At 39.5% G+C, this 26279-nt stretch overlaps 4 protein-coding genes across 6 annotated transcripts; all 4 read right to left on the reverse strand.

Annotated features, from left to right (window-relative positions):
- Positions 1-1878, reverse strand: LOC102693949 (U7 snRNA-associated Sm-like protein LSm10). Of its 2 annotated transcripts, none has more exons than XM_015348660.2 (2): positions 1698-1878; positions 1-982 (listed from the first exon to the last, which is right to left on the reverse strand). In XM_015348660.2, exon 2 carries the CDS (start codon positions 974-976, stop codon positions 605-607), a length of 372 nt encoding a protein of 123 aa, XP_015204146.1. In that variant the 5' UTR covers positions 977-982; positions 1698-1878; the 3' UTR covers positions 1-604. The 2 variants fall into 2 exon arrangements, with proteins under 2 accessions (XP_015204146.1, XP_015204147.1); XM_015348661.2 differs by lacking the exon at positions 1698-1878 and adding an exon at positions 1605-1625.
- Positions 1879-3043: 1165 nt separating this feature from the next.
- oscp1b (organic solute carrier partner 1b) lies at positions 3044-13680 on the reverse strand. Of its 2 annotated transcripts, XM_015348658.2 has the most exons (11): positions 13366-13680; positions 12483-12512; positions 8588-8742; positions 8045-8212; positions 7781-7861; positions 7315-7418; positions 6863-6991; positions 6566-6635; positions 4812-4951; positions 4497-4560; positions 3044-3998 (listed from the first exon to the last, which is right to left on the reverse strand). In XM_015348658.2, the coding sequence occupies exons 1-11, from the start codon at positions 13475-13477 to the stop codon at positions 3879-3881; spliced, it is 1173 nt and encodes a 390-aa protein (XP_015204144.2). In that variant the 5' UTR covers positions 13478-13680; the 3' UTR covers positions 3044-3878. The 2 variants fall into 2 exon arrangements, with proteins under 2 accessions (XP_015204144.2, XP_006631315.2); XM_006631252.3 differs by lacking the exon at positions 12483-12512.
- Positions 13681-13779: 99 nt separating this feature from the next.
- LOC102686673 (PLAC8-like protein 1) lies at positions 13780-16709 on the reverse strand. The gene is made up of 4 exons (XM_006631253.3): positions 16676-16709; positions 15482-15614; positions 14609-14745; positions 13780-14272 (listed from the first exon to the last, which is right to left on the reverse strand). The coding sequence occupies exons 2-4, from the start codon at positions 15591-15593 to the stop codon at positions 14174-14176; spliced, it is 348 nt and encodes a 115-aa protein (XP_006631316.1). The 5' UTR covers positions 15594-15614; positions 16676-16709; the 3' UTR covers positions 13780-14173.
- Positions 16710-18629: 1920 nt separating this feature from the next.
- On the reverse strand, positions 18630-25969 carry mrps15 (mitochondrial ribosomal protein S15). Its single transcript, XM_015348659.2, has 8 exons — positions 25645-25969; positions 23978-24037; positions 22258-22333; positions 21603-21651; positions 21302-21386; positions 20664-20722; positions 19721-19912; positions 18630-18882 (listed from the first exon to the last, which is right to left on the reverse strand). The coding sequence occupies exons 1-8, from the start codon at positions 25823-25825 to the stop codon at positions 18766-18768; spliced, it is 819 nt and encodes a 272-aa protein (XP_015204145.2). The 5' UTR covers positions 25826-25969; the 3' UTR covers positions 18630-18765.
- Positions 25970-26279: the final 310 nt, after the last annotated feature.

A 26279-nucleotide genomic window follows, 5' to 3' on the forward strand; every position in this document is an offset into this window, starting at 1 on the left:
AAAAGAAGAAGATTTTTTATTAAATCAAATGTCATCAATTCCGAGGGAGGATTAATTCCAAAGTAGGCAAACCCTGCAAAAAGCTGTAATTTTCACACAGTTTCTGGGTCTTCAAAACACACTTTCGTAATCTTTTTGTGCAAAAAAGGCAGACATTTCCTTGCTGATTTTTACCCACAACATCCAACTTTTTATATAGTTTTATTGCAAGAAACGTCTCCTAAAAATGCATTAAAAAATCAAGCGTTTACTTTCAGCGTTTACTTTCCGGATTTCATATGAAAATAGTTTGGTGTTTTATTTACAGAATTCGAAACATATCCTTGACACCCTACATAGCCCTTCTTAAAAGGCAGTCTGCCGCACGTTGTCGTCAACCTCGGTCACGGCGTTTAAAAACAAGGACAAGATCATTTGTACAGCAGTGCATGGCCTCCAAATCCAAAACCACAATAGCTTCTGTCACGGTTTATAAAGAAAATCACATTTCATACAGATATTTTAACACATGACCAGGAAATCCCAGCAGCCTCGACAGGGTAGTTTCACCTGTTGAGCGTTTGCCAGGCAAAACGAGTGTGTTGCGAGACTCGGTCGCGGCCCGTCACGTTTGAGTCTTCTTCAGGTACTCCTTTCTCCCTCCCCGGTCCCCACCGAAGTTCCTGACCCGGTGGATTTTCTCCAGCTGCTGCTCGATAGTCTTCATGATGTTCACTTCGTCCGGCAGGTGGACGTACCGGACATTCCGCCCCGTGACGAAGAAGTCGTCCAGCCGCCGCAGGCCGCCCCGTCGGTCCTTGTACACGACCTCCTCCAGGCGGACGTTCATGAACGCGTCCACGTTGACCACGCGGCCCCGGACCACGCTCTCGTCCCGGAGGTCCACCGTGGTGACGCAGCCGTGCAGCCCCTGCAGCAGGACCACCAGGCTGTTCTCGGCGATGGTGCGCTCCCTGATCGAATGGGACACCGCCATCGTGCTCTGTACGAACGAGTGACAGGTTTTTTTTTTAAAGGAGGGCAGAAGTATCCCCCCCCCACCCCCGGAGAATCCTAAAGAAACGCAGTTTAAACTGTACCAATAAAGTGATGTGCGTGCTGCATATTAAATGTCTCTACTGGTAGTAAGCCAGGAGCAAACTAGTTCAGGAGATCACTTGAGTCAAAGGTTCTTTAAAACACCATGCTTACAATTTGAATGCACAGGAACAGGTTTTTTTTTTTACCTTAGTAGCTTGTATGGCTTTATTCCATGCTGAAAAGAAGAGAGACGCAACGTTTCGGGCTGTGGAGTCTTCTTCTTTTCAGCGTGGAATAAACCTTTACCTGTTCCCTTTGCAGCCTGCGCATGCTACTCGAACGTCTTAAAATTTGAATATCGGGACGCGGGTTTTGGTTATCATTGACAGACAAAAAAACCCAAACACATGCACGTTTTCATTTTTAAAACGTAAAAATATGCTTTGCAAAATGCCTTGAAACATTCACGAGGTCGCGGAAATGATTGCTTGACCTAGTTCAGTAAGTTTACTTCAACAGTCTAATCATCTCGGTTATATAGTATTTGCAGTTCTATTTTCAAACTAGTTTCACTACTGCATTACGTCGTTCTCGAAGTCGCCCTGCGCCAATTAACCAAGCGAATCATAAAATCTGCCCACAAGGAAATTATACAATTAAAACCCAAACTTATTTACCTTGCATGTGTCTTTCTAGCACACTGATGATGTCAAAGAAGGCTCCTTCATTAGACGTCACGCCTCTGAAAAAAGATTTATGCAGTCATACCCCCCTCTAGCGGTGGTTTACTGCAAATACTTTGGAGTTTGTGCTGAAAAGTGGATTGCTTGTCACCTGTTATGCTGAAAACAGCATCTGTTTAGGATCCTAAGCCAATTCGAAAACAGAACATTAAGTCATGAATGTATGTTTATTGAACATCTCGATATAACTTAACAAAAAATAACTCACTGTACTAATCACAGTAGAGTCATTGAAATAAACATAAATAGCAATTGCACAGGTAATAAATGATTGTTTAGTTAAGCAGATTTACTTACCTTCTTTAAAACAAGATTCAAACAGAACATAGGTATTCTCAGGGCCTCATCAAAAAACAGAAAAAAAAACGTTTTTCCCTATAAAAATCATTTGATCATCAGAAGGATACACTGATGTTTTCACTGTGTTATGAAAGTCTAAAAATAAAAGTCTACAAGACACATTAAAATGTTTAGAATGCCTTATATCTTCTATTTCTTATATCTGAGCAACAGTCCAAGATTTGCTCATTGTAGTAGTCACATTCCACTTGTTTATTTTCTAGCTCCAAGATGTATACTTAACTTTAAAATCTTAAAAATCCAGTGTTAGATACGATTAAATCATTTTGGACCCATTCCTTTGGATGATAAAGACAAGTGCTTGTGTTCTTTGCTGAGTTCCCCTTTTCTACAACACATTCACTGAAATAACAAAACCTATAGACATGAAAACAAGAGAGTATACATACAGAGGCATCTTTACACAGACTTCTTAAATCTTGCCAGGAATCTTAGAAATACTATCTCATCAAGTAGAAAAAATAAAGTTCCTATGAAGCAATAGTATTTCTGTTCACAACAAAAAATAACAACATATATATAATGTTTCGGCCGTGAAGCCTTCTTCAGGTGTCAGGTATATATATTCCCTTTGCAAAATAAATCTCTTTACATCAGTGATATGAAATTTTCACAATGTAATATCATACCCACTGAATATACAATATAGCTATTCACTTGCTTCAATGTCTTCTTTCCAGCCACCACAGTGACTGAGACAAGTACTTTACAGGTTAAACAGCTGACCTGACATTAAAATAATAGGGTCCCACCAAAAAGAATTACCCATTACTGGCATGATCTACTGAGTAATGCCCTCACTAGAAATTTCATGATTGCTCATCCGTGTAAAAAAAAAAAAAAGACAAAAAGACTGTTATGAAGAAGATACTTTAAAATCACAACAGACCCAACTAAAACAAGCAGGTCTCGGCAGCAGATGGAAAAGAAGGCAAAGTTTTATTAAACTGTACAGATGGATTCAGCCTGCAACAAAGTTGAGACGGCACAGTGTCTTACAAAGTTCTAAATACAGTATCTACATTTGTAATTACTTACATTCATATGTGTTCGCCAGTAGGAAAAGGCTTATAATGGAGTTAATTTTACGGAATAACAAGTTCCATAGTTTCTATTTTCTATTGGTTTTATTACATATGTTGCTACTTATTGTTTTATAGCTCATGAAAACTTTCCTGACCCTGACGTGAACCACAGCAGTTGGATATACAGCTGCACGACATGCTGATTCGTTTTCAATGTTCACCAAAACCAGTCAAAAGGGCTCATGGACTGGCTTTCCCGGGTCTCGTTAGTCAGAATACTCTGATCTACGCTACTGAGTGAAACCATTTTAAATAAACAAAAGACTTGACAATCTAAACTGAAACTGGCACGCTCCTACGTCTCTCACCGTGTGAATCGGAGTCTTCCCCAAAGTGAACTGATTTATCCAATCAGGGAACATCTCAACCCCTTCCTGGAAACCACACCGAGAGGGGCTGAATATTTGTTTCAAGTGGCTCATGGTTGCTGGGTTTCATCTTACAACTCCTGCACACTACTCTTTCTCCCCCCGTCACCTTTCCCACGAGAGTACAAAAAAAATCCTATTATGAAAATGACGAACAAAACGCCCTTATACTCGTAGTCTGAATGACTTCTTCACATTTTTGGTACCAGGCTAGCAGCAAGTCATGTCTGCACAGTGAAAATAAAAGTTTGGTGATTGCAAGATCCCTCTAGTCTTCCTGTCCCAGCAGCCTCCGGGAAATGTCACAGGCCATCCATCATGGCCAGCAGGTTGTCCCCCTTGCTGCCCGGGCTCTGGGCCGGTCCTGGCTCTTCCGCGAACTCCCCCATGATACGAGCCAGCTCTGCGTTCGCATGCTGGTCCTGACATTGACAGACATCGTCACCGACAGGGAACCACAGCACAATCACAGAACAAGAAGGCTGATTAATCTTGATTAACTTTGTTTTTCTTTAGCTCAGAACATGAAACATCAAGAACATTTGCAGCCTTAATTCTATGGAATTACCATACTGCAGGAAGTCTCTCTCCAAAACCAATTCATAATTGGTCTCCCTGTGGTCTTTTACTTCTAGATTACTTGTTTTTGGGTATGAAATGTAATACAATAAAAACTGCTAATTTTTGACTCCTTTGATTTTTTAGTTAACTACATTAATAGTACCCATTTTACAACAGAATTTGCTTAACCAGTGTTTTCCAGATTCACTCTCCCCATGCTTGTCTTAGGGCAAAGCGTTGGCCTTATGTTTGGATAAGAAAGTAGTATAGTTTTGACTCCAGTTCTAACTTCTGTTCAATTTGCATGTTGTTAAAAAATTTAAAAAGCCAACTTGAAGTGTAATAAATGCTATTCTTACCTTTGTAGCTTGTATGTTTATAACCTGGTATGAAAGTTCTGGAGGCCTTGATATCAAAGCTTCCCTGTGAAAAAGTAAAATAGTAAAAACAGAGTGGTTTCATAAGACATATAAATTCAACACACATTTCTCACAATCCAACACACATCAGTTACAAAATATAAACAAAATACTAACTTGCACCTTCATCTATACAAAATGAGTTTCTATCTCAAGACATCTCAAAGTTTTGTTTTAGTTTTTAATGTAAATGTGAAGGAATTAATATATTTGGGTGATCGGGGATTATAAAAACAGAAAAATCAGAAAACATACTCTTCTTCCTCGTCTGTTGTGAACAAGTTGACCCGAAACCCTCCATCAGTATTTGCAGGCTTCTTGACTTCCAGACCTCCCATTAATCTGGCCAGCAGGTTCAGCTCTTCTTTTGCAAGAGGATTAGGGGCAGCATTTTCCTGGGGGATCAAACGTTTTAGTTTCAGAAACAGAGATATTCCCAACAACAGGCAGTTCACCTTTCATTTGGAGTTTCACTTTTTTAATTTGTACTCTATCTTACTGACGAGCTCCGGAATTACTTTAAAGCAGCCATATCACCCTGCAACCGATAACTCACTGAAACTAAGCAGGTGTGAGTCTAGAAGGGAGACTCCCTGGAGAAAAACTAAGGTTGCTGCTGGAAGTGGTGTCAGTGGGACCAGTAGGGGGCGCTCCTAATGCCCCAGTATAGTGTTGGGGACACTATATTGTAAAAAGGCCTCGTCCTTCGACTTAAATCCAAGGTCCTGACTCTCTGTGGCCACTAAAAATCCCAGGGTGTTTCTCGAAAAGAGTAGGGCTGTTACCCAGAACCCCAGCGTCCTGGCTAAATTTCCGATTGGCCTTTACCATCAGTACGCCTCTCCCCCAATCAGCACTAATTCTCTTGCTAGGCTTGGTGGAGCTTGTACAGCCTGTAGCATGTCAAAAGAATGTCAGTGATAGGTTTTTTAAAACAAAATAACTAATAGTGGAGTTTCGGAGACACAGGCCGCAGACTCACAGCCCACTCAGTATTGATGGAACCACCAGCTTTAGGTTTTTGGGAATTCACATTTCTAATGATCTAACCTGGACTGTGAACATGGACATTATCTTGAAGAAAGGCTCAGCAGCACTTCTATTTTCTGAGGTGCCTCAAGCGATGGGGGATGCCACTACCTGTGTTGGTGAACTTCTACCGCTGCACCATCAAGAGCATCCTCATTAATGGGATCACCGTGTGGTACAGCAACACCTCTTCTCTCGAGAGAAAAGCACTGCAGAGAACAGTGAATGTGGCCCAGAAGATCACCGGCCGTGGTCTCACAGAGATTAAACAGCACTATGAGGACCGCTGCTATGGTAGAATTCTGGCCATCACAGAGGCCAGTCACCACCCCGGACATGAGCTCTTCACCCCACTGCCCTCAGTCAAGAGATATAAGAGCATATGGACACTTACCACCAGATTCCTCAAAAGCCCACAAGCAGCGCGACTGGCGAACACATTTGGCCATGCCCTTCGGACCACACCTACACCATCTACCTCATTGTAATTTTATTTATTGCACATCTGCAGTCATTGTTTACATTTGAACTGTTTACTTGTCGACTTGTACAGTGTCTACTTTTTGTTTGTATATTGCCTTGATGCACTTTTTTTTAACAATCGAGAGACTTTCTGTAAGTAAGAATTCCATTGTACCAGTACTGGCAATAAGGCTCAAGTTCAAGTGTTGAAGGTGTACATCTGCAGATCATCAGGGCAATTCTGTAGATACAGATAGCCACAATCTGAATTTCAAGCAATTGCCAATTCCAGATTACGAAAAGGATCGACACTTGACAAGTTTATTTCCATTGATTTGATAATGTCTGGGCATTTCCAAGAATAAATTTGCAAAAAATTAAGTTTGGAAAGAGCATGTCAGCCATTCCACAGTTAGAAGTACTTTCTGTTTCTGTTAGGACACCCTCTGAATTAACATTTGCTGGAAATACATTGGAAAAAGACATCAGGTCCGGACCTGTGTGCTCTGTCATCTCACCTTGGTGTGCGACACAGAGCTTTTGGATGTTCCTGACATGTGTGTTTCCACAGGGCGGCTTACACTATACCTGTAATACAAGATGCAGCATAAACATTTTCAAAACCACTAGCAAGTAACATCATGTTACACTGCGGGCTGGAATGAAACATCAATCATCCAAAGGCAATCAGGCACTTCATTTCTTCTAGCTGTATCTGTAAATGAGCCTGGTGTGTCAAGGCTCATTTTTATTACATCCCTGTTTAATTATTACTGAGTTTTAATTTGAGTAGTAAATGTAGTAATGATACTTACATGTTGGTGCCCAGTTTAATTACTCTTTCACCATAAAGGTCAAAAGATCCTTCCCGCAGAGGACTTGTATAATTTCCTCCGCTAGGGAACTCTAAGCTTTTCACTTCTTCACCACTGCCATTGAATATTCTAAGAAAGAAATCACAAAAACAAACCTCGCACTTAGACTATTACTAATCTTAATGATAAAAAAGTGTGTTGTAAGTCAAAACAAACACTTTAATTAACCGCAAAGAATACTGTCTAATCCAATCAGGAAAACAAAGTCTACAAACACAAAGATAAATTATGTAGCTCAAAGATTTTCAAAACTATTATACAGTATATAACAGAGGAATATCAATTAATCCTTAGCCATTAATCCTTCAGATATTCACATGGTTTAAGATCTTCATTTAGAACATTAAGGAGTAACGTAACCTACTGCAGGGTATTGTCAATGAATACACTACCTGATGAGCCCTGGAAGTTCAGTTCCCCAAGGAACAGGCCCAGATGTAGGCAGCACAAACCGGCCATTGGAATTCTGTACTTTGTCTTTTAAAAAAATGGACACCTGCAGACATAAAAAAATTCAGCATATTTTTTTGTTTGTTTGCACTTACTAACAGAGCGCACATTTCTTTGGTGTGGATGTACTGGATATAATAATTTAATTGGTTACCAAGATCCCCATTAAGTCAGGTGTGAAAGCTGGGCTACTAACCTTCAGTTGAACAAAGACTTTGCATAAGCTTGATTTTTTATCAAGCACCAAATTGACCAATATCATGATTTTAGATTTTTTTAAATAAATGATTAATGATTTTTAATCATTAACAACCCATTTGTGTGCAAGCACAAACCGAGTGAGTAGATACATGCAACACACAGCTGGGCGTGCAGTGAATCATCCATCAGCACATGTTTATGACTCACCCTGATGTGCATGTCCTGAAAGAATATGAGCAAGGTTTGTCTGACTAGTTGAAATTCACCAGCTGGAAGGCAGCTGTACATCTATTCAAGGAAAATAAGGTGAGGAGAAAAAACAACGCAGGCTCATTAATACACAGAAACACCACAGCTCATGAGAACCAACACTTAGACTCAAGTGTTAGGTAAGAAATGACCAATTCTTTTTTCGGTGATAATCTGATGCAATCCTAAATTTTTCCATCAAATCCGAGTCATCACTCTTACCTCTATGAGCTGTCGAAAAGTCTCATCCACCTGGTTGAGAATGCTTGGAGAATCTCTGATAAATTCCTTGATAGCATCCATGTGGTTGAAGGAGACTAAGAGTATATCTTTAGGCCTTGGGCAAAGCAGTACTTGGTACTTGAAAGCCATGGTCATTAGATCATAAAGCTGCACACAAAAAGGAAAATATATTTATTTTTCTTTGTTTTGAATGGTGAAATAGTTCTGCAAGTATCCAACCAATCAACTGTGAAGTGAAGTGTTTTTAATTCAGAAAGGTAAGCACAATATACAAGCAACCACGGATACCATCTTTAATCCAGAAAACAATCTGGAAACAAGGTGTACTAATGAGTATATAGTACACACTCATTTCTGCAGGTCTCCAACCTTGTGATCAGTACACAATTATTCATATCCTTTTTTTGCAACATCTGGGCCATCAGAATGAACCTACACTCAGAGAGAGTGCTGTTCGTGGTTAAGTCACTGAGAAACCATCATAAGCATTCTTCGGTACAATTAAATATTATTCCTCAATACCTTGTCCATGCTAGCCTGGTTTAGTCTCATAATAGAGGCGTGAGCTAGCCGGTCAAACACAGTCCGCAGGGCTTTCTTTGAGTAGAGCTCCTGGGGTTTGAACAGTTCCTCCATAAACTTCTTATTGAACATGGTAGTGATGATGTCATTCATAACTAGAGAGGGAAAAGTGAAAAGAAAAACATAAATTACAAGCACAGGCATAAAAAAATCGTATCAAGTGTCGTGCTTGCAGATTACATTTGTTAAAATTAAGTGAAAAACAAAGACATTGTCATGCTACAAAGTAGGAAGAAGTATTTCACTGAAATGGTTGTCCTGAATTAAGAAAAAAAAAAATTGTTTCCACTGAGATTTTTAATTTTAAGCACTTTGTAATTTTCTGGAAATTATGAAAGTATTTCATAATTTGAGTCAATTATATTATTTCTTCTATATGTATCTTTCTCCATACTGTATATATGCTTGCAGATAAACTGTGATTTTTAATTCATCTGACCTTAACTCATGCATCTAAAATAATTTCAGACTTCAAATTAAGATAATAAATTACACTTAAGCAAAGGACATTCATACTTTCAATAATTCCTCCTCTGTGTTCAAGCACATCGGCATGCAAAATCTATATCAACACAGTGGAAACTGAAGAACATTCTTATTCTTTTTCTGCCTTTAAATCCTCAGCAGTGTATGGTCTGTCGTGCAATACTTGAGCTTTAAAGCCTTTCAAACTCTGTACATATGGGAGGGAAAACACTTTATGTTTATCTTGAATCTGGAGTTATAAGATGAGATATTGGGATCATGTTCTATGAACAGTTTATTTAATATGTTTTTGTTAACTATTTTATGAATATCCTTTCTTGGTTTCTGCCAAGAAAATCTACAGTCATTACAAACTTCACACTACAATTTCTACTTTTCCACCATCACTAAGGAATTATCTTCCTAATTGTGTGTTTAATCACAACGAGCACTTGTTTTGGTGACAGTGTGTGAGGCCACTTGCTTAACAGTTGCTGCATTAGGTTCTGGGAGGCCTGTGCATGAAGAATGTCCCAAATCTATGCACCTAACATCTTAGATCATACAGACTGGATTACTTATAATGGTCAGATGAATAACATAATCTGCAAGCACAATGCTTAAAAAGTAAATATAGATGAAAGAAAACCCATTAATTAGCCGATTTTTCATGCTGCACCTTCATTGAATGTGCAGACTAAAATGAAAGAAGCAAATGTACTTGCAAAAATGTATTTAATAGGACAACGTAATAATTCACCAACAGCAGAATGAGAGAGCAGTTTTCCTCCAGTTTAGGAAGATCTGTACTGAGCCATGTTGCATGGAATTAAAAAGCAGTAGAAAGCTTGCAGAAAGCAGTGACAGGGCTGACAGGGAAATACTTATACTGCTTAGCAGAATGTGATGATAAAAACCACAGAAAATGGACAGGCTCAGCTGGGTGACAAGCAGAGGAAGTTATGAGTAGAGTGGGAAGATATATTTAGGTTTCACAACACCAAACTAACACCACCAAGGTGGTGTCACTTTAGACAGAAAAAAAATGGAAATTTAAGGCTCATTCTTTGTGATAGAGCACTAAAAAAACATAAAACCTTCTAAAACAGTGCGTTACAGGTGTCACAACATATCCGTGAATTTCATATTTATTCAAAATGTAACTATTTTTTCCACATACAGTTTTACATGATAGAGAACTACATTTACAGATCACTTAGGATACTGTCTTTTTCAAATGAAGTAAAAATATCAAGGTTTCTTTAATTAGTGGGTAATTTTCACTTTACAAAATAAGCAGTATCATTTTTTAGATTTCAGTTTTCATATAATTTGCGTTACTGTTATTGCTGTTATAGCAAATGTTCCAGAACAGCAAGAAATATCCTTATAATATCCTTATAATTTGCCACTAATTTACACAATCAGAATGTGAGTTATACAGTATACATCATTTACTGGCACCAACTAATATGGAAACATTAGGCCTAGGACTACAAAAACTAAACTTTGGGCCTCTTTATTTACCTGTTTAAAGGAAATAAAAAATAAAAAATGAATTTGTAGGTAAGTGTGTGCGTTTACCCAGGTAAGAAAATGGCAGACATTATACAGAGAGTATCTCAAATTACATCATATAACTTAAATTAGATCTAACAACGAGTAGCTTTTTTTAAAATTAAAAATCAGATTTTTCCTTGGTTCTGAAAAGTCTTTTAAAATGTGCTTTCTAAATGTCGAAATGAAACATTTAAAAATCTAAGTGCACTTTTGCATAATATTGTTAGATTTCAGTGTGCTTTTTCAAAACCTGATGCATACAATTATTTTTAAAGTGAATATTTTAATCAAAACTTTAATGCTCAAACTGAACACAAAGGGCAAAGCAAGTTAAATTTTCTTTTACATATTTCAGTTAATCAATGAAAACCACAACCAGAAATAAAAAAGTAAAAAATAGTGATTACATAAGTATTCACCCCCCTGAGTCAGTACTTCATGAAAACACCCGAGTGAAATGACAGCTGCCAGTCTTTTTGGATACATCTCTAACAATTTTGCCTACTGAGATAGTTTAATTTTCAGCCATCACCTTTCCATGTTTTGTTAAGTTGGTAGCTATTAACTGATAGACCACAATTTTCAGACCTTGCCACCAATGTATATCTGGGTCACTCAAGGACATTCATATTTTTGTTAACACACTTCAGTCTAGCTATGGCCTTGTACCAGTTCAAGATCTTTAGTGGATTAAAGCATGTTTACTCCCTTTCCCTTCTATCTAGAAAAACTTCCCATTCCCTGCTGGTGAGATCCAGCTCCAGAACATCATCCAGCCCCCACCCTGCCTGAGAGCAGAGAAGGTGTTGACTGAGATGGGGTGATGTACTGTATTGGGTTTGGGCCAGATGTAATGCTTGCATTGGGACCAACTTTTTCCACTTCTGACCACACAAAAATGTTTGTCATGTCTGCAGTATCACTTCCATACTTTGTTGTGGACTCCACAGGGGATGTGGGATGGCCTTCGCCGCGCAGGTGAGTGTTGTGGAGCGACTGCGACATTGTTCACAAATGGGCATGGCTCTCTCAAAGTCCACACTGGCTTCACAACCCACACCAGCTTCCTCTTTGCCCATCCACTCAATCTGGAGGAATAACCTGCTCTGGAGAGCCTTTCTGGCACAACAGAGCTTACTTGTCTTGACTATCGACTTCACCCTGCTCAAAAGGATGCTCTTCCTAACACCCAAACTTTTTCCTAGGTGGTTCTGAAAGCTCCTTGGTGAATTTCAAGCAAAGTTGAAGACTATCTGATGGTGAGGCCTTAGAGTTACACAGAAATTTATTCTGAGATCATGTGAATAACTATTATCATACACATATTCAGACGAATTGACTAACTGTCAAAATAATAGTTGCACTGGAACTAATTAGGGTTTTTCACAGCAAATGGGGTGAATACAAATGCAACTGACATTTTATAGTTCTTGGGATTTATGTAACGTTTTCACAGATATTTAACTTCTTTCACTCATAAACATGTTCTGTTTGAACATTAATGTTTTTTTTTTCTTTAAAATATTCACTTTTATAAATATGTAGACAGGGGGTGAATACCCTTGCAATGCACTGTATATTCAACCTTCACAATCATTTAAAAAAAAAACAATATTCAATTCTTTCAGTTTGTTAAGGACAGATGTTATTTTCCTTGAATTACAAAAAAAATAAGTGTAACTTTAAGAGGGCTGTAATGCTTTTCCTGCATGTGCCCATACACTTGTTGCTTTGCAACAGTTCATTTTCAAGTGTCTATCCCCACTCCAAACATCTACTGCAGGGTATGCATACTTTTACAAGCAGTTACCTCTTTTCCTGTCTCCATCTGTCCAATCAGCTACATGGAGCGTTTACAAATAAAAGATGTGTTCAAAAATAAATGTTTAGAAACGGTGCTTTTTTTATTTTTATTGTGAGCTTTTCTCAAGCGTTTCGCTAAGCACAAAAAACGAAGAAAAAGCATTGTCACATATCATGGATGCTTACAGGAGATAAATGAACACGGCTGCGCAGTCAACCAAAAACTAGTTGAAAGTGACCCCCCCATCTCACTCTCCTGAGAGCAGAAAAAAAGGGATCTAAGATACAAGAGTAAATTAAAGCACTGCGTAACAGAAATTGAATCAATAACAAAACCACTTCATTTTGAAACATGTTTCATAACCACTTCAACAGGAGACACTAGGTTACCCAACAAACGTTGTCTGCACCCACTACACTAACGCATCAGATACACAGCGGTGCGAGGAAAGACAACGGCTGTCTCGGCATTTTTGACAAATCCCACATCCCAGTATAAACGCAAGGAATTTCTCTTGGGGAAATCAAGTTCTTGTGAGTATTCACAACAGGCAGATCACAGGCAGCAGTCCCACTAATCGATGCTTGGCACGGGAAAACATTTGAAAAAAAAAATAGGGTGAAATCTCTCAGCTTGCAATGAAGCCCTATTTAGGTAAACGTATTATTATTATTGATGAGCCTTTGTGATTTAGGCTACGTCAAATGCCCCCCCCTTTTTTTCCTATTCGTGGTTTCCAGCAAACAGTGAAGCTGACAGGCAGCCCCCGCAACCCGGAACAGACAGGGGGACGGGACCGCACCGGAGCGAAAACAGGTCGATATCGTCGCCTTTGCCTTTCCCCGATCGCGGACAAGCGACTGGATTTTACATTTTAATTCGCCTTTACCTTTCTTGGCTTTATCAGCGGGGATATTCTGGGCTCGCAGCCGCTGATCCAGGATATAGAGCATTTCCCCTCCGAGATTAATAAAAAGCAGCGGCAGGGTCCTCATCGACATTTTTTCTGCCAGTTCGTGTGTCGGGGTCCGCTTTAAATAAAGACGGGGGGTTTCAGCGAGGTGCCTGGCCGCTTGCCAACGTGTCGCCGAATATGATGGTTTGTGAACCCGGTTATTTTCACTCGGGTCCTTTGCCCTGCTCGCTGGCGGTGTCAGTGGGATGAAGCGTCCGTGGGTTTTCGCTCGGTTGCCAGGTCACGAAACACAGGAGCCAATCAGGAGCGGCTTTACTGAAGCGGCCACAGCCGCTCAGCCTGAGCGCACCGTCCTGTGTGCTGATGTGTGAGCAAGGAGACGCGCTCTCTTATTCAACTCTTATTGCTTTATTAGCGTGAATGTACGAACCTGTAGCTTGCACTGCTGTTAAAGACCACGCAGGCTTTGGGAGGTATCCGCAGCTCCTTAATTCATTGTTCGGCGTGTTATCGAAGATGAACACGATTAAGTTAGTTTTTGAACACATTAGCAATTTATCCCCCCCCGCAATCTTGGAAAACAAGATAACAAGTGGGGAAAATAAAGTTACATCTTTGTGAAACGTGATTGTTTGTAGGGAACACTTTTTGGACAGTGGGCTTTTTTTTTTTCAACAGAACACTTAAATATGTGCGGGAAAAACCGAGGTGGATCACAAACTGGTGCGACAGAGAAGACAGGAACTTAATGAAAAACATAAAACACATCTTCAGGTTCGCTCTAGACTTCTCCATTCCGGATCCGAACTTCCCGAGCCATCCGGCAACTCTCGCACAGGCCACAGCAGCACGTCATGAGCGCGTCATTGCAGATCGTTCCCTGCAGCAGATCGACAAACGATGAGACAATGACCAGGGCTGCACCATAAATACAGCATTAACTCGACTGCAGTTCAGCTGCTGTTTGAAGCTGTTAATCTCCCATCTCAATGAGAGATGGTGATGCACTTCACATGATGCGAACGTCTTATCAGACCGGCCAACTGAAGACGCCGACGTCACACTTTCGTGTCCCCCCAGTTAACTCCTAACGAAAAAGTGACATGGGTTTCAATGCACACGTTGGTCTAAAAAACGACAACGCGAATTTATCATAGTGAGAATTTCTGTAAGGCCTTTCCCGCAGTCTCCGGTCAAGTTTGTGAGGGTCATATACCTGAATTCCATATGTCAGCCGCATGTGTGTCCTTAAGGCTGTAGTCCCGCCTGGGATACAACCCAGACACACATTCTCTCCATACAAATGAGCGGTGTAACAGCTCACTGCCATAGGACAACAAAACCCCACAAAACCTAAAAGGAAAACAAATAATGACATTAGTAAAATGCTATATGCACAATTATTTATTTATACACGAGATAGTGTATTCATCATTTCTTTAATGATCCATCAGAACAAACTGCCCAGCCAGCCTAAGCAAACTGTTAGCTGAAGTGAACCGCTTGGGACTATTCAAGAAACATCTGGAGGAGACAGTGGAACCAATGAGCTATTTAACAATTTTCTATCCGCAATATAGGAACTAAACAGCCAGCTCTTGTTTGTAACCTCCCATGTGTGATAGATGGGTAGTACTGCGTAACACGAATGAGGAGGCATTTGTCTTTTCCATTAAATAGAAGTAAAAATGAGAAGTAACAGAGTTACAAAGTTTAGAAGGAAAATTATAAGTTACAAAGTTGCAAAAGCCAGAGTTCATTTTTCTTAAAAACGTTGCCCTGCTCATTGGCTGTTCCGGGGCAGTGTGAAGAAGGGCGAACCATCCCTTCTTAATTTGATCTGTGCCCTGAATAAAAACCCATGCTGACAGCGTGTAGTAGACGAAACACCCCCCTCATCCAGCCCTTTGAAGAATCTACACCTAAACATGGCTTAACATCGCTGTCTCTGAATGTTCTCCAAATACAGTTACTGGGCACAAAACCACCTTCTAATGGCCACTGTTTTACACGAGATGAAAAAAACAGAAGAACCAAGTGGCTTTGGTAGTCTTCTCTGGGTTATGGCATGCTAAAGGGCCATACTTACAGACCAGCATGTCATTGCAGCAGGAGCAGAGACCTGTACTCCATTCGCCTGTCTGAACGTTGGTGCCATAAGACGTGATTCCAGGCTGCTGAGTGACGGCAGGGGTTGACATTTAATCAGAAGATGGTGACCGCTACAAACGGCAGAGAAAGAGGCAGTGACATCCAGGTGTTAAAAAAGACAATGGAAAATAAATAACTAGAGAAAGTACCCACTGCAGATATCAGAAGACGGTATGTTTGCAGTAGAGCTTATAGGCGTCTTCAAAGATTTGTTACAGCTAAACATGGAGGTCCTCTTGCGCCATTTGATTAGCTAATTTCTAAACTATTTCTCTCCTTTAATCTGGCAAAGTCTCATTATGAGATTGTCTTTCCTGTCACTGGAGTCTTTCAAGAGTAACATAATGCTTGCTCTACAAAAAGGAAACTCTGAGGTGACAAAAACTGCCCGCAACATGAAGCAATTCTGAATGCTGTAACATCTCTTAGCCAAGCAGCACACTTCCTGCTTTGAGAACAACTGCCATTAGCATTGAACATACAAATTCTGGTCAATGCAAAATTGGAAAACCTCTGCTTTTATTCCCATTGTACTGCATCATTCCTCTTCCAGTTATTCTACCTGAATAGTGTAGAGAAATAAAACTTTTGAAGACACTAAGGTTTTGTTCATGGTGCGGCAACAATCCCACACCTCTGCTTTATCAAAAGGAAACCGGAAAAAAAAACACTTTTTGTTGAATAGTGATACCCCAGACTGTGCATCATTTTCAAATAATGAGAAAATATCTTATCTCAGAACTCCCCAACATCCACGAGCCTGTTAATCTATGTTTTAGTAATTTCTACATGTATAAATCCTATACAATATACCATTGAACCTTTTACTAATATCTCTCCCTTTCCGATTCAAAATTGTTCATAAGTTCAGATAAAGCACAGGGAAAACATCATCATATCTCTATAGAAGAGATTCAGTAACAGCAAAAAAGTTTAGAAGGTCTCAAGTTAATTGTATAAATAAATTTCAGATAAATAGTATATAAAACTCTAGAATGACAGGGGAAATGGCTGTCATCTAAAATAATCCACAATTTCATGCTAACAATCTGCAGTAAATTTCACATTACGTGTCAATTTTGAAATTAAAACCAATCAGAAAACGAGGTACTTAAAAAATATGCTTACTTACCAAATACCTCGGCGATACTGTCACTTTGTCAGAGTGGAGGTGGCTTTTAAACACAGGAAATGATGTAATAGCATTGACGCAGAGATTAGTATATAGGTGCTGTTCTTGCTCCAAAAGTTGTGGTATATACATTTAGCTGTTCCATGTCACAATGTAAGGAGATCCCATAACAAGAACTCAAGATAATAAAAACAGTAATTTAATTTAAAAGTCCCATGGTTCCACAGACTCACTGACCAGTTTAGTTTTCTTTCCAAAAGTAAGCTATTGGCTCCCTACCCAGTAAAAAAAGGAAATTATACTTTTTGGTGTCACTCAAGATTTAACGACAATATGGTGTCATACAGTATGTTGATATACTAAATATTTTAATCATCAAAAGAAACCTTTTATGCACATATGGTTTTGGAGAACAAAAATATGGATTTCGGATATTGAGTAAATGCTGGCGTAATTTTAAATATCTGATCATTCATGACTCCGAGACAGTCAAGTGGTTTTGACTGGTACGTAAGCACTTAATCCCCTCATTAGTAAGAAAGCTGATTGACCGAATATCAAGAAAAACAATGAAAGGAACCAGTATGCTTTGCTTATCAAGAGAACGACATCTTCAGTACGCTGGAAAATGCACTAATGCAGTCAGGCAGCGATAAAACCCAATCTGGGAGACCACAAGTCACAACACCTCCCCTAGATGAACACCCAAGCACACTTGCTCCATTTTCATGACCGTTTTAAACCACAGTTTAACTGCGAGAAGGTGGCTCGTCAAAGACCTTTTTTAGAGATTAACTGAGGTTTTGTGGAGACCACCCAGATGAACATTAATTTGGCTCTGGCATTCAGAGTGATATGGCACTTGTTGCATATCTCAGAGCAACCGTAATGTCTGAGGAGAGGTGTCTAGCTACTACAGAACTCCACCCGCAGTTACCGATGGCAGAACCTCATTGCATGAAGCTACACTGATCAGATTCTTTGTCCTCACTTTCTTCCATTGCTGCAGGCTCATCCCGATGGATGATGTGACAACATCCCAGCAGGGCAATACAAATCCTTGAGCTCACAAGCTTTCTTGCGAGATGAGAAAGGGACAGCTAGGCCTCGGTGGCCCTGCTAGAGAAGACCAGAGCCCCAATGAACACTTGTGGGGTGAGCTCAGTCCTGCAGCCTAGTGTGAAATGTGTCATGTAACGGCAACATGCTGCTAACCTGTGACATTCACATTAGACCCCCATGGAAAATATAAATCGGCACACTGAATTGAGTCATTATTCTACTCAGTAAAATGACAGTTTCCTGATAAAGTATTAGAGAAAAGTTGATTTTGATGTTCAATGTGAGTATAAATAATTCCACATTATCTCTATTAAAACCGTAGCCAGAGATATCAATTAGCTGACTTCAGCAGATTGAAATAATCTATCTTCCAGTTGAAAAGCTTACAATATTTGAACACATTTAAGTGCTGTCTAAAAAAGCAGGAATTGCTTACCAAAACTTGCTAACAATCTTAAACATTTTTAAAGCTATAATCCAAGGGAAGTAACTCATCACTATTATGCAAGTTTGTATTCCAGCATCTACATCAATGTACATAGTGTTGTGTATGTTCCTTAAATAGGTCATTTAAAAGAATAAGTGACATGATTCAGAAAGGAAGATGACTGCCTTGTATAATATGCCTATGCCTTTATCACTTTTATCCCCACCTGTGTCTGACTGTTAAAGAGTAAACGGTGCTCGGTTTTGTGTCAGATATTTAAAGGTTAAATCGGACTTTTTGTGTAACAAGTACTCTTGTTGTGCTCTTTGAAACTGCACCAAATCAAATCAGAAAACCTACATTACTAGATATGACACAAAACAATAATGGGGTCACAGGAAGAGAAACATTCTACACCAAAAGGCATGAATAGCACAAAAGAATGTTAAAAAACAGACTCAGAAATTTATACTGGAAATAATTATTCATATCAATGAGCAAATTACAGAAAAACATCTTTTTTTTTTTGCTTTTAGTCAGTAGGTGGGATAAGTATGGTTTATTAATATAGTATCCAAGTCCAGCCTCAGGTCTCTATTCACTAAACGGGCGATCCATCCACCCCCTTCTGTTTGTCTGCTGACTCTTCCTTCAGTGTCGCTGCCTCCCTCTGTCTCTTCTTCTCTGCGGCTTTCTGCTTCTGAACTTCATTGAAAACCTAGGAGAGACAGGTGCATATCATTACCTCCAGAGGAGACGAGTGGCTGGAGTCACTCAGTGATTACATCTCACTCTTCCAAACTTGCCGTTTAAAAACATGGAGAAATTACACTAAAAAAAACATGATGAATCCTTTTTTTTCATACTATTATGCTGAGTTATTAAAAGCCAGAAAACAAGGATGTCCTCCCATTAAACCACCAACACCACATCCTGCTCTTTGAAGTTTTTACTCCAGAAGCATTCTGGTCTTAAGTCTAAGCAGCTTTGTGAAAGGTACAATGAGGTTTTAAAAGAAAACAATCTTGTATTGTATGTATACAGAACTTAAAAGTCAGTCATTCACCTGAAAGAAACAGAATTTTAAATTTACTTTTTCTTTTTTATGCCAACCTGCTCTGGAATTGTCAGATCTTTAATCAGCTACTCTCACCTCTCTTGACCAGGAGACCTACGGTCCAGGTACAAGCATCCTCTGAAATGACCTTGGTGGGTCATCTGAATTATATGCCTGGCAAGAGCTAGCTGCTCAGGGTACAGGATAGCTAGCTTGTGGGAGAGGGGACAGGTACTGCTCTCATTAATAACAGTTCAGGTGCAATGAACACCAGAGTGTTAAGTCCTTAACCAATCCAACTGTTGACTGAAATGGAACAGTTCAACACTGTTCTCCAGTTCTTTTGGTGCTGAGAATATTAAGATGTTTATCAAACCACTAGACGGCAGCCCACCGGCAGGACTGGAGTTGTGAACACCTTACTGAAAGAAAAGGAAATATTTCAGAGGAGTTTATGTTTCACAAAGAACACCTAGCAACACATCCCTGAGTTTCAGACCTTAATGCAGAATGCCTTCTTGGCAGCCCAGCGCCGGGTGACTCTTCTGTAGTACTCTGGGGGGAAGGTGTAGGTGATTCCTAGCTGCTGACAGACATTCTCGAACAGGTCATAGCGAGTGCGCCTCAAGTACTTCAGGAGCTTCTTCCTCCTGTCGATGGCCATGAGCATCCGTCTCTTGTTCGCTTTGTCCTGCCCAGACATTGCAATTGGACCATCAGGAAGAAAAAGAAGGCAAAATGTAATGCCAATCCAAACCAAGAAAATGTTTTCAGACTTTGCTTTAAGATGCTGACACGTTTTAATAAAACATCAAAACTGTTATCGCTGACATTTCCAAAGGAAGGAGTGATGATTGACTGCAACCTAATAAGTTCAATTTTGGTTCCAACAGGACTTTTAACTCTGCATGCAGAACATGATGAAAACTTTCTGCGGTGGAATATCTGCTGTACAGCTTGTGCTTTCACTCATACGTTGCATTACATTAGTCATTACAGTGACTAGTGATCAAGAAGGGCCGCTCCGCTTCACAATTCTTGTGAACTCCCGCTCTCACTCAGGGGTCTGTGACAACATGGCGACTCAAAGGTCTTTCAAAAAGTTCACGATTTTATGCTTAATTTGACAGTTGTACAATTTTTCTATTCCTTCAATTAATTAGTTTTGTTACTGGGATTTAATAGCTGATCTGAGAAATTGGAGCTGCAGTTCCCCAAAAACTGTGAAGTGGAAGGTTTAAAAACTGTCAAGTGGAAGGTTTAAAAACTTCCTTTATAAAGTATTAAGATGGTCATAAAACATTTGCAGCATCTGCAACACTAGCAACACAAGCGGTAAGAAGGTGCTAAAATGCTCCCCCTCAGCTGAAAAACAGACTGAAAGTGGCAAAAAATTATACTGTGAAAATAATTGAGATGTTCTAAGGCTTCATTCACTATACCTTTGTGTGATACTGCAAGTGTTCCTGGTAATTACGGATCTTTGCTGTCAAGACGGCCACTGAGGTGGGAAAAATAAAGAAAAATGTAAAATGCCTGGGAAAATTAGAGCAAATACAAGCAACTTCTAAAAAACCCCAATGTGCTTCTTGTTTTTAATGACAACAGTTGCACCAGGAGGATTTACAGGACTGAATGAAAACCATTTTCCACTTAAAAAGAAAATACACTGCTGTAGACATCTTAAACACAATCAAGTGGTACAAGATAATTACAGTGTGTCAATGTCTTCTACTGTTACAACGTGGACTGTTATTAATACAACAGTTTAGACAACAAGAAACCAAGCACGTCATTTGATCGTCAAAAACGGTAAACGCTGAATGATTAAAACGGCAAGAATGACATTTTTCAGGACTAAAAAGTAGCAGCTTATGGGCAGTCTATACAAAGTGTTGTATCTGAAAATCCATCACATTTAGCATGCAGATCTGTCTGACTATCAGGCATTCTTTGTCATTGTTGTAATAAGAGGTGGATTGCTTGTTATAAAACAGACCAGTACCAGTCCAACATGACTCTCATTCCTGCCAATATAGCCAGTTTCCTATTGGCTTAACATACCACAAGAGAAACTTACCCTGCACTTCTGTGGATCCTCGGTCTGACTCATTTCTTTTTACCTTAGCCATCAGCTGCTCCTTTTTAATCCTGAGTTTTTCTTTCTGTCAATGAAACACAAAAAACGTAACTCTTGCAGTTTAAATCATTCAGCTTTTACTGTTTCAGGAAATCTGCAATGTATACTTCCTGACTGAAACAGTTTTCCTTTTGCAGTAGCACTGAACTGAGCTACTTACAGCACAATCAAAAGAAACAAAGACTGCCTGAGACAGGCCGCGCAACTACAGTACATAAAGAGAAAAATAAACTGTACTTACATGGCTTGCAAGTTCTAATGTAAGGAGCTTCTTAACTGTGTCATCAGCCCTGTCGGTCAATACATTTTAGGTTAAAAATAGGAAAAAACATTTTACTTCATTACTTTCTTTTCAGGTATTCAGAACTGATGTGCAGTGAAGCACAGTGATATGATATTGAAGTGATATCTCTATTTAAAGCAATAGATAAAATAGATCAATTATATAAAACATACAAGGGTGGGAAGTATGTGCCATTTATTTTAACAGTACTATTTTAACTATACTGTACTATTCAGGCCTATTATTTATTATTTAGATAAAGACTATTTTTAGCCTACACTAAAACCAACCCACTGCCTGAGAAACTCCTTGATGACTCCTGAAAAATAAAGTTTCACAAATATACGAGTTGATTTCACGGAATAAAAGTGGAGTATAAATTAATATGCATATTCACATTAATCTAAACGGTAGACTAGGTGTTAGTTTTGATTTCAAGCTGTTAGTAAAATAAAAATAAATTTACATAATTTTGTCATACATTGACTTGTAGTCTGTAGTTGAGTTAGTAAAGCTGCACATAAGTTCATTCATGAATCAGACATAATGGTCAGCGGTTCAATTTATATACTGACTGATTCAATACCTACTGCAATAAAAATCTAAGACATACTTTTCAGCCATGTGAACAGCAGCATAGTCTATTTTCAACATTGTCGCTGGCAGGTCATCCAGCTGACTAGGGACCTCTGGGAAAATAAGCAAAACACAAATATATTCTGTAATTTATTTGGGACACAAAGGCACCAGATTTATCTGAAAACATTAAGACGTGCCTAAAACATTTCACAATGTTCTTTTACTTCACATTCCATTTCTAAAAAGAGAAGAGGTTTTTACAGTGTGATAGCACACAAGACATTTCAGCTTTCAAAAACAAGTACTGTACTGATCTGGTCATGTAATCTGTAAAATGGCTATCAAAATAAAGTCTAAAAGGTGTGAAATAAAACATGATCTACTTCTGTTTCTATTTAATGATCAAGAACTCTTGCAATCAAAATGGAAATACTGCAACTTAAATCTACTCCTTCACAAGCAACGAGTCAGATGGAAGAATATGGTAGAATCAGTGGAAGATAAAATATTCTTACGCTCTCAGCATTTCAGTCCTATCCTTATATGAATGACCACTGTAGTCTGTATATATTGAGAGGCATTAAAAACACAACAAATGATTCTGATTTCAACAATTCCCCAGATGTATACATTCAAAAACTAATCAGTAAAATTATTTCACTGACTTATCTCTGTGGATACAAAAGGATGTGAAACCAATTACCAATTATAGCCAAGACAAAATGCCACAGCTGCCAACAGGAGGAAAGGAAGAGACCATTGGGATGCTGAAGGCAGGAACAGTAATGGCCAAGGTCTTCAAAAACAGGTCTGCACAAACAGCAACCAGGGTAGCTGTGACACCACCCTGCACAAGATCAGTAATGGGGCACCTCTGTGTCTGGCACTGTCCTGTACCCAGCACCATTGGAGAGACTGATGGCCACATCAGCTCTTATACAATAATATGGAGGCCCCAGGATGAAGGATGAAGGCTTGGTACTCAATAACTAACATGGGACAACCATGCAATGTCACAGAGACAAATGCAACAATGGTGCAATTTTGCATTCAACGAGAAGTATCAGTTCACTGTTCTGATGGCAAGCAGAGAGTGCAACACAGATACAAGGACGGTCACCATCCACGTTGTGTTGTGATGTTCCAGCAGACCATGTGAAGGTGTGACAGAAAGGCTGCAACAGGGGACTACTGAAGATCACACCTATTATTGATGGCTCCTGCACCACAGAGAAAATGTTCTTGTGCCCTGCTTTGTGCAAAATTATGCCCTTGCATGTATGCATGACAGTGCAGGCCACATGCATTTGCCAGAACGTCCTGTGTGTGTGTGTGTGTGAGTGAGAGAGAGACGGACTGGCCATTCAGCTGGCCTATTCGCCCAGCATGATCACCTCTTGGACATGCTGGGTCAGAATGTGTGATGTCAGCTTCCACAACCACACACACTTACTGAGCAGAATATGATTTCTGACAGAGAAATGCAAAACACTTATAATGTTGTAATTCTAAGAGTATTTCGCCTCCTTTGGTTTGATAACGGGGTTAAGCCTCAATTATGTGCAGTTCCATTTTTCTCCCAAGTCATAAATCTATCTTTATGTTGCTCTTGTTTCATCAGTTCTGACCTTAAACACTTTTGTTGCCTTTCAATGGCTTTCCCTTGAAAAATTGAGAAACCACGTGCCACACCTTGTGTTAGTGCAATAAAGATTGCACGTTAAGGAGGAACCATCAGCATTTCAATTACATACCTTGCCTTTTTCGGACAGCACGAACATAGTTTCGTACAGCCTGGACAACACTGCTGCTATCTGGTGAGTACAAAACAACAAAGAAAAAAGCTAAAACAGACTGAAACCCACCGACTAACAAGATACATCTTCTGGAATGCAATAGACTTATCACATTGTAAAATACTGAAATAGTCTTTGCCTTTAGGGGGTGCACCTCATTTTTATTTCAAGATGAGAGATTAGGCCTTGGGAGATACCCTAATGAGAAATGCGAATACTTTCTCCAATGAAGATCAAATTGTTAATATGTTATACACCATAGTGCTGTCACACATTTTTCTTTTAGGGTGTTGAAAAAAACAACATGTGATCTGTCAAACTGAGACATTACTAGCACCCAGCACTTATTTGTGAACTCTTCCGAGCAGAGTGGTTTTATGCAGCACTTCGAGGCACCTCAGTGATCTGTAAGTTTGATGTAGTGGGCCAGTGCATGAGTGTGCATTAGGGAGGAAACTCGTTATGGTTTGCCACATCCTGATCGTCCTAAGCAGGATGTTTTTTTTTTTAATTTTAGCTTATAAAGGACAAGAAGAACAAAATAACTACAATGGTGTTTGCATGTTAACAAATTCCATTACACACAACACCAAAGTTTGGTCGCTACTTTTTTTCACAGCACCTAACTTTCCAACGGATACATTGCCTCTGAAATAAATAAAAAAAGAAGTCTGTGAATATAACTGGTGCGGCTTTTCAGTTGCAGGTGAACTGTTTCCACAGCATATATAAAAAGGACAGTGCAGACACAAGGAATTACTGTTAATAACCTTCAGACCAGCTCACCCCCTCTATTAAAAACCTTGCCACACTCTTTTACTCGTGAGAGCTGTGGGCAAAGACTATGAATACCTGCTGTCTGACGGACCGTCTGCTCACTCGTTGACCAACACCAACGTAGAAAATAAAAGCGCGCCAGTACCAATACGGACATCCCCTGGCTTGGTTACTCTACCCTCCTAACCTAAGTTTAGAACTGATGGCGGTTTAGATTGAACTGTTCGATCAGACTTGGTACTTAATGGAAGAAAAACAAAACCCCGAATAACGCGTTTCTTGCATTTTATTCCTTGAAATATCTCTACACAACGTTCTTTTAAATATTGAGGGTGGCGTTAGTAATTCGCAATCATCTCTTCCTGAACGTCTAAGGAACAGACATTCTGAACATAAATATCCCACGATGGGTATCCACATTTACTGTGCGATATGAATGGCGATCTTGCAACACAACTGAAACGCTATTGGCATGTCACTTAACATGTTTATTCCCATATAATTCCTGACTTTACTGGCCCATTAACTATTATTATTACAGAGCTGTACTGTTCCCTGAATGCCCTCTACTGGAGAAGAGGGAGATTTATTATTTAACTGTCATCAGGGTGGCAACACCAAACCGAGGTAAAATTTAAAATAAATCACATTAAAACAAAGGCATCCACGCTAAATTGATTAATGCATTCCAACAAATGTTAAACATTATTTAATGTACGGACGCTTCTAATCGAATTAAACCTGGCAAAGCGAATATTTATATTATAGTAATAACCGGCAAATTATTGTAACTGCGATCCAGTCTCTGGCACAGTTACTGTGTCACTATATATATATAAAGTACTTACTGCGAGACTCCTGTTGAGCTGCAGTCCATCGGGAATGAAAACAGTGCGATAGAGGTCGTGCCGACACCGCAAAGCGAGCACCGTGTGGTGATGTTAGTAACGAGATGTTTTGTGTTATACTTGAGATAAAACTCCATTCTCGTAGACACGACGCAGATTTAATAGCTCTGCTTAAAAGCATCGTTTTATTTATGAGGAACAACTATCCGAACACCAATGAGCGTCCTTTAAACGTTATACTGTGATATAAAAAACGTGCTGTAGTCGCCCTTACAGCAGCCTACACGGCGGAAGCCATGTTCCTCAGACCTGAATAGTTACTCGATCGACTTTGCCTGCAATGGAAAAGCAAACGATGCCAGATAACACTCGAAAGTGACAGGACATGGCCTGAATGAGTCCTGTTTTCTGCTTTTCAGTTCAACGCTGTTGGAGTAATAAACCTATCTGAACTATCTTCAGAACAGACCCACAGTATGAGAGCGTAGACTCTGTCCAAAGTTCAATAGGGGGTGAAAAGTTTTGCTTCAATTTGTTGAAGACCCTGCCTGTAGATCCTCGTATACAGAATATTTTCTGTTTATTCAATTCAAGATGCTTTATTGGCATGACCGATGAGTAAAAGCAGTGTTGCC

This window comes from Lepisosteus oculatus, chromosome 11 (assembly GCF_040954835.1).
Source record: "Lepisosteus oculatus isolate fLepOcu1 chromosome 11, fLepOcu1.hap2, whole genome shotgun sequence".
NCBI classification, from domain to species: domain Eukaryota; kingdom Metazoa; phylum Chordata; class Actinopteri; order Semionotiformes; family Lepisosteidae; genus Lepisosteus; species Lepisosteus oculatus.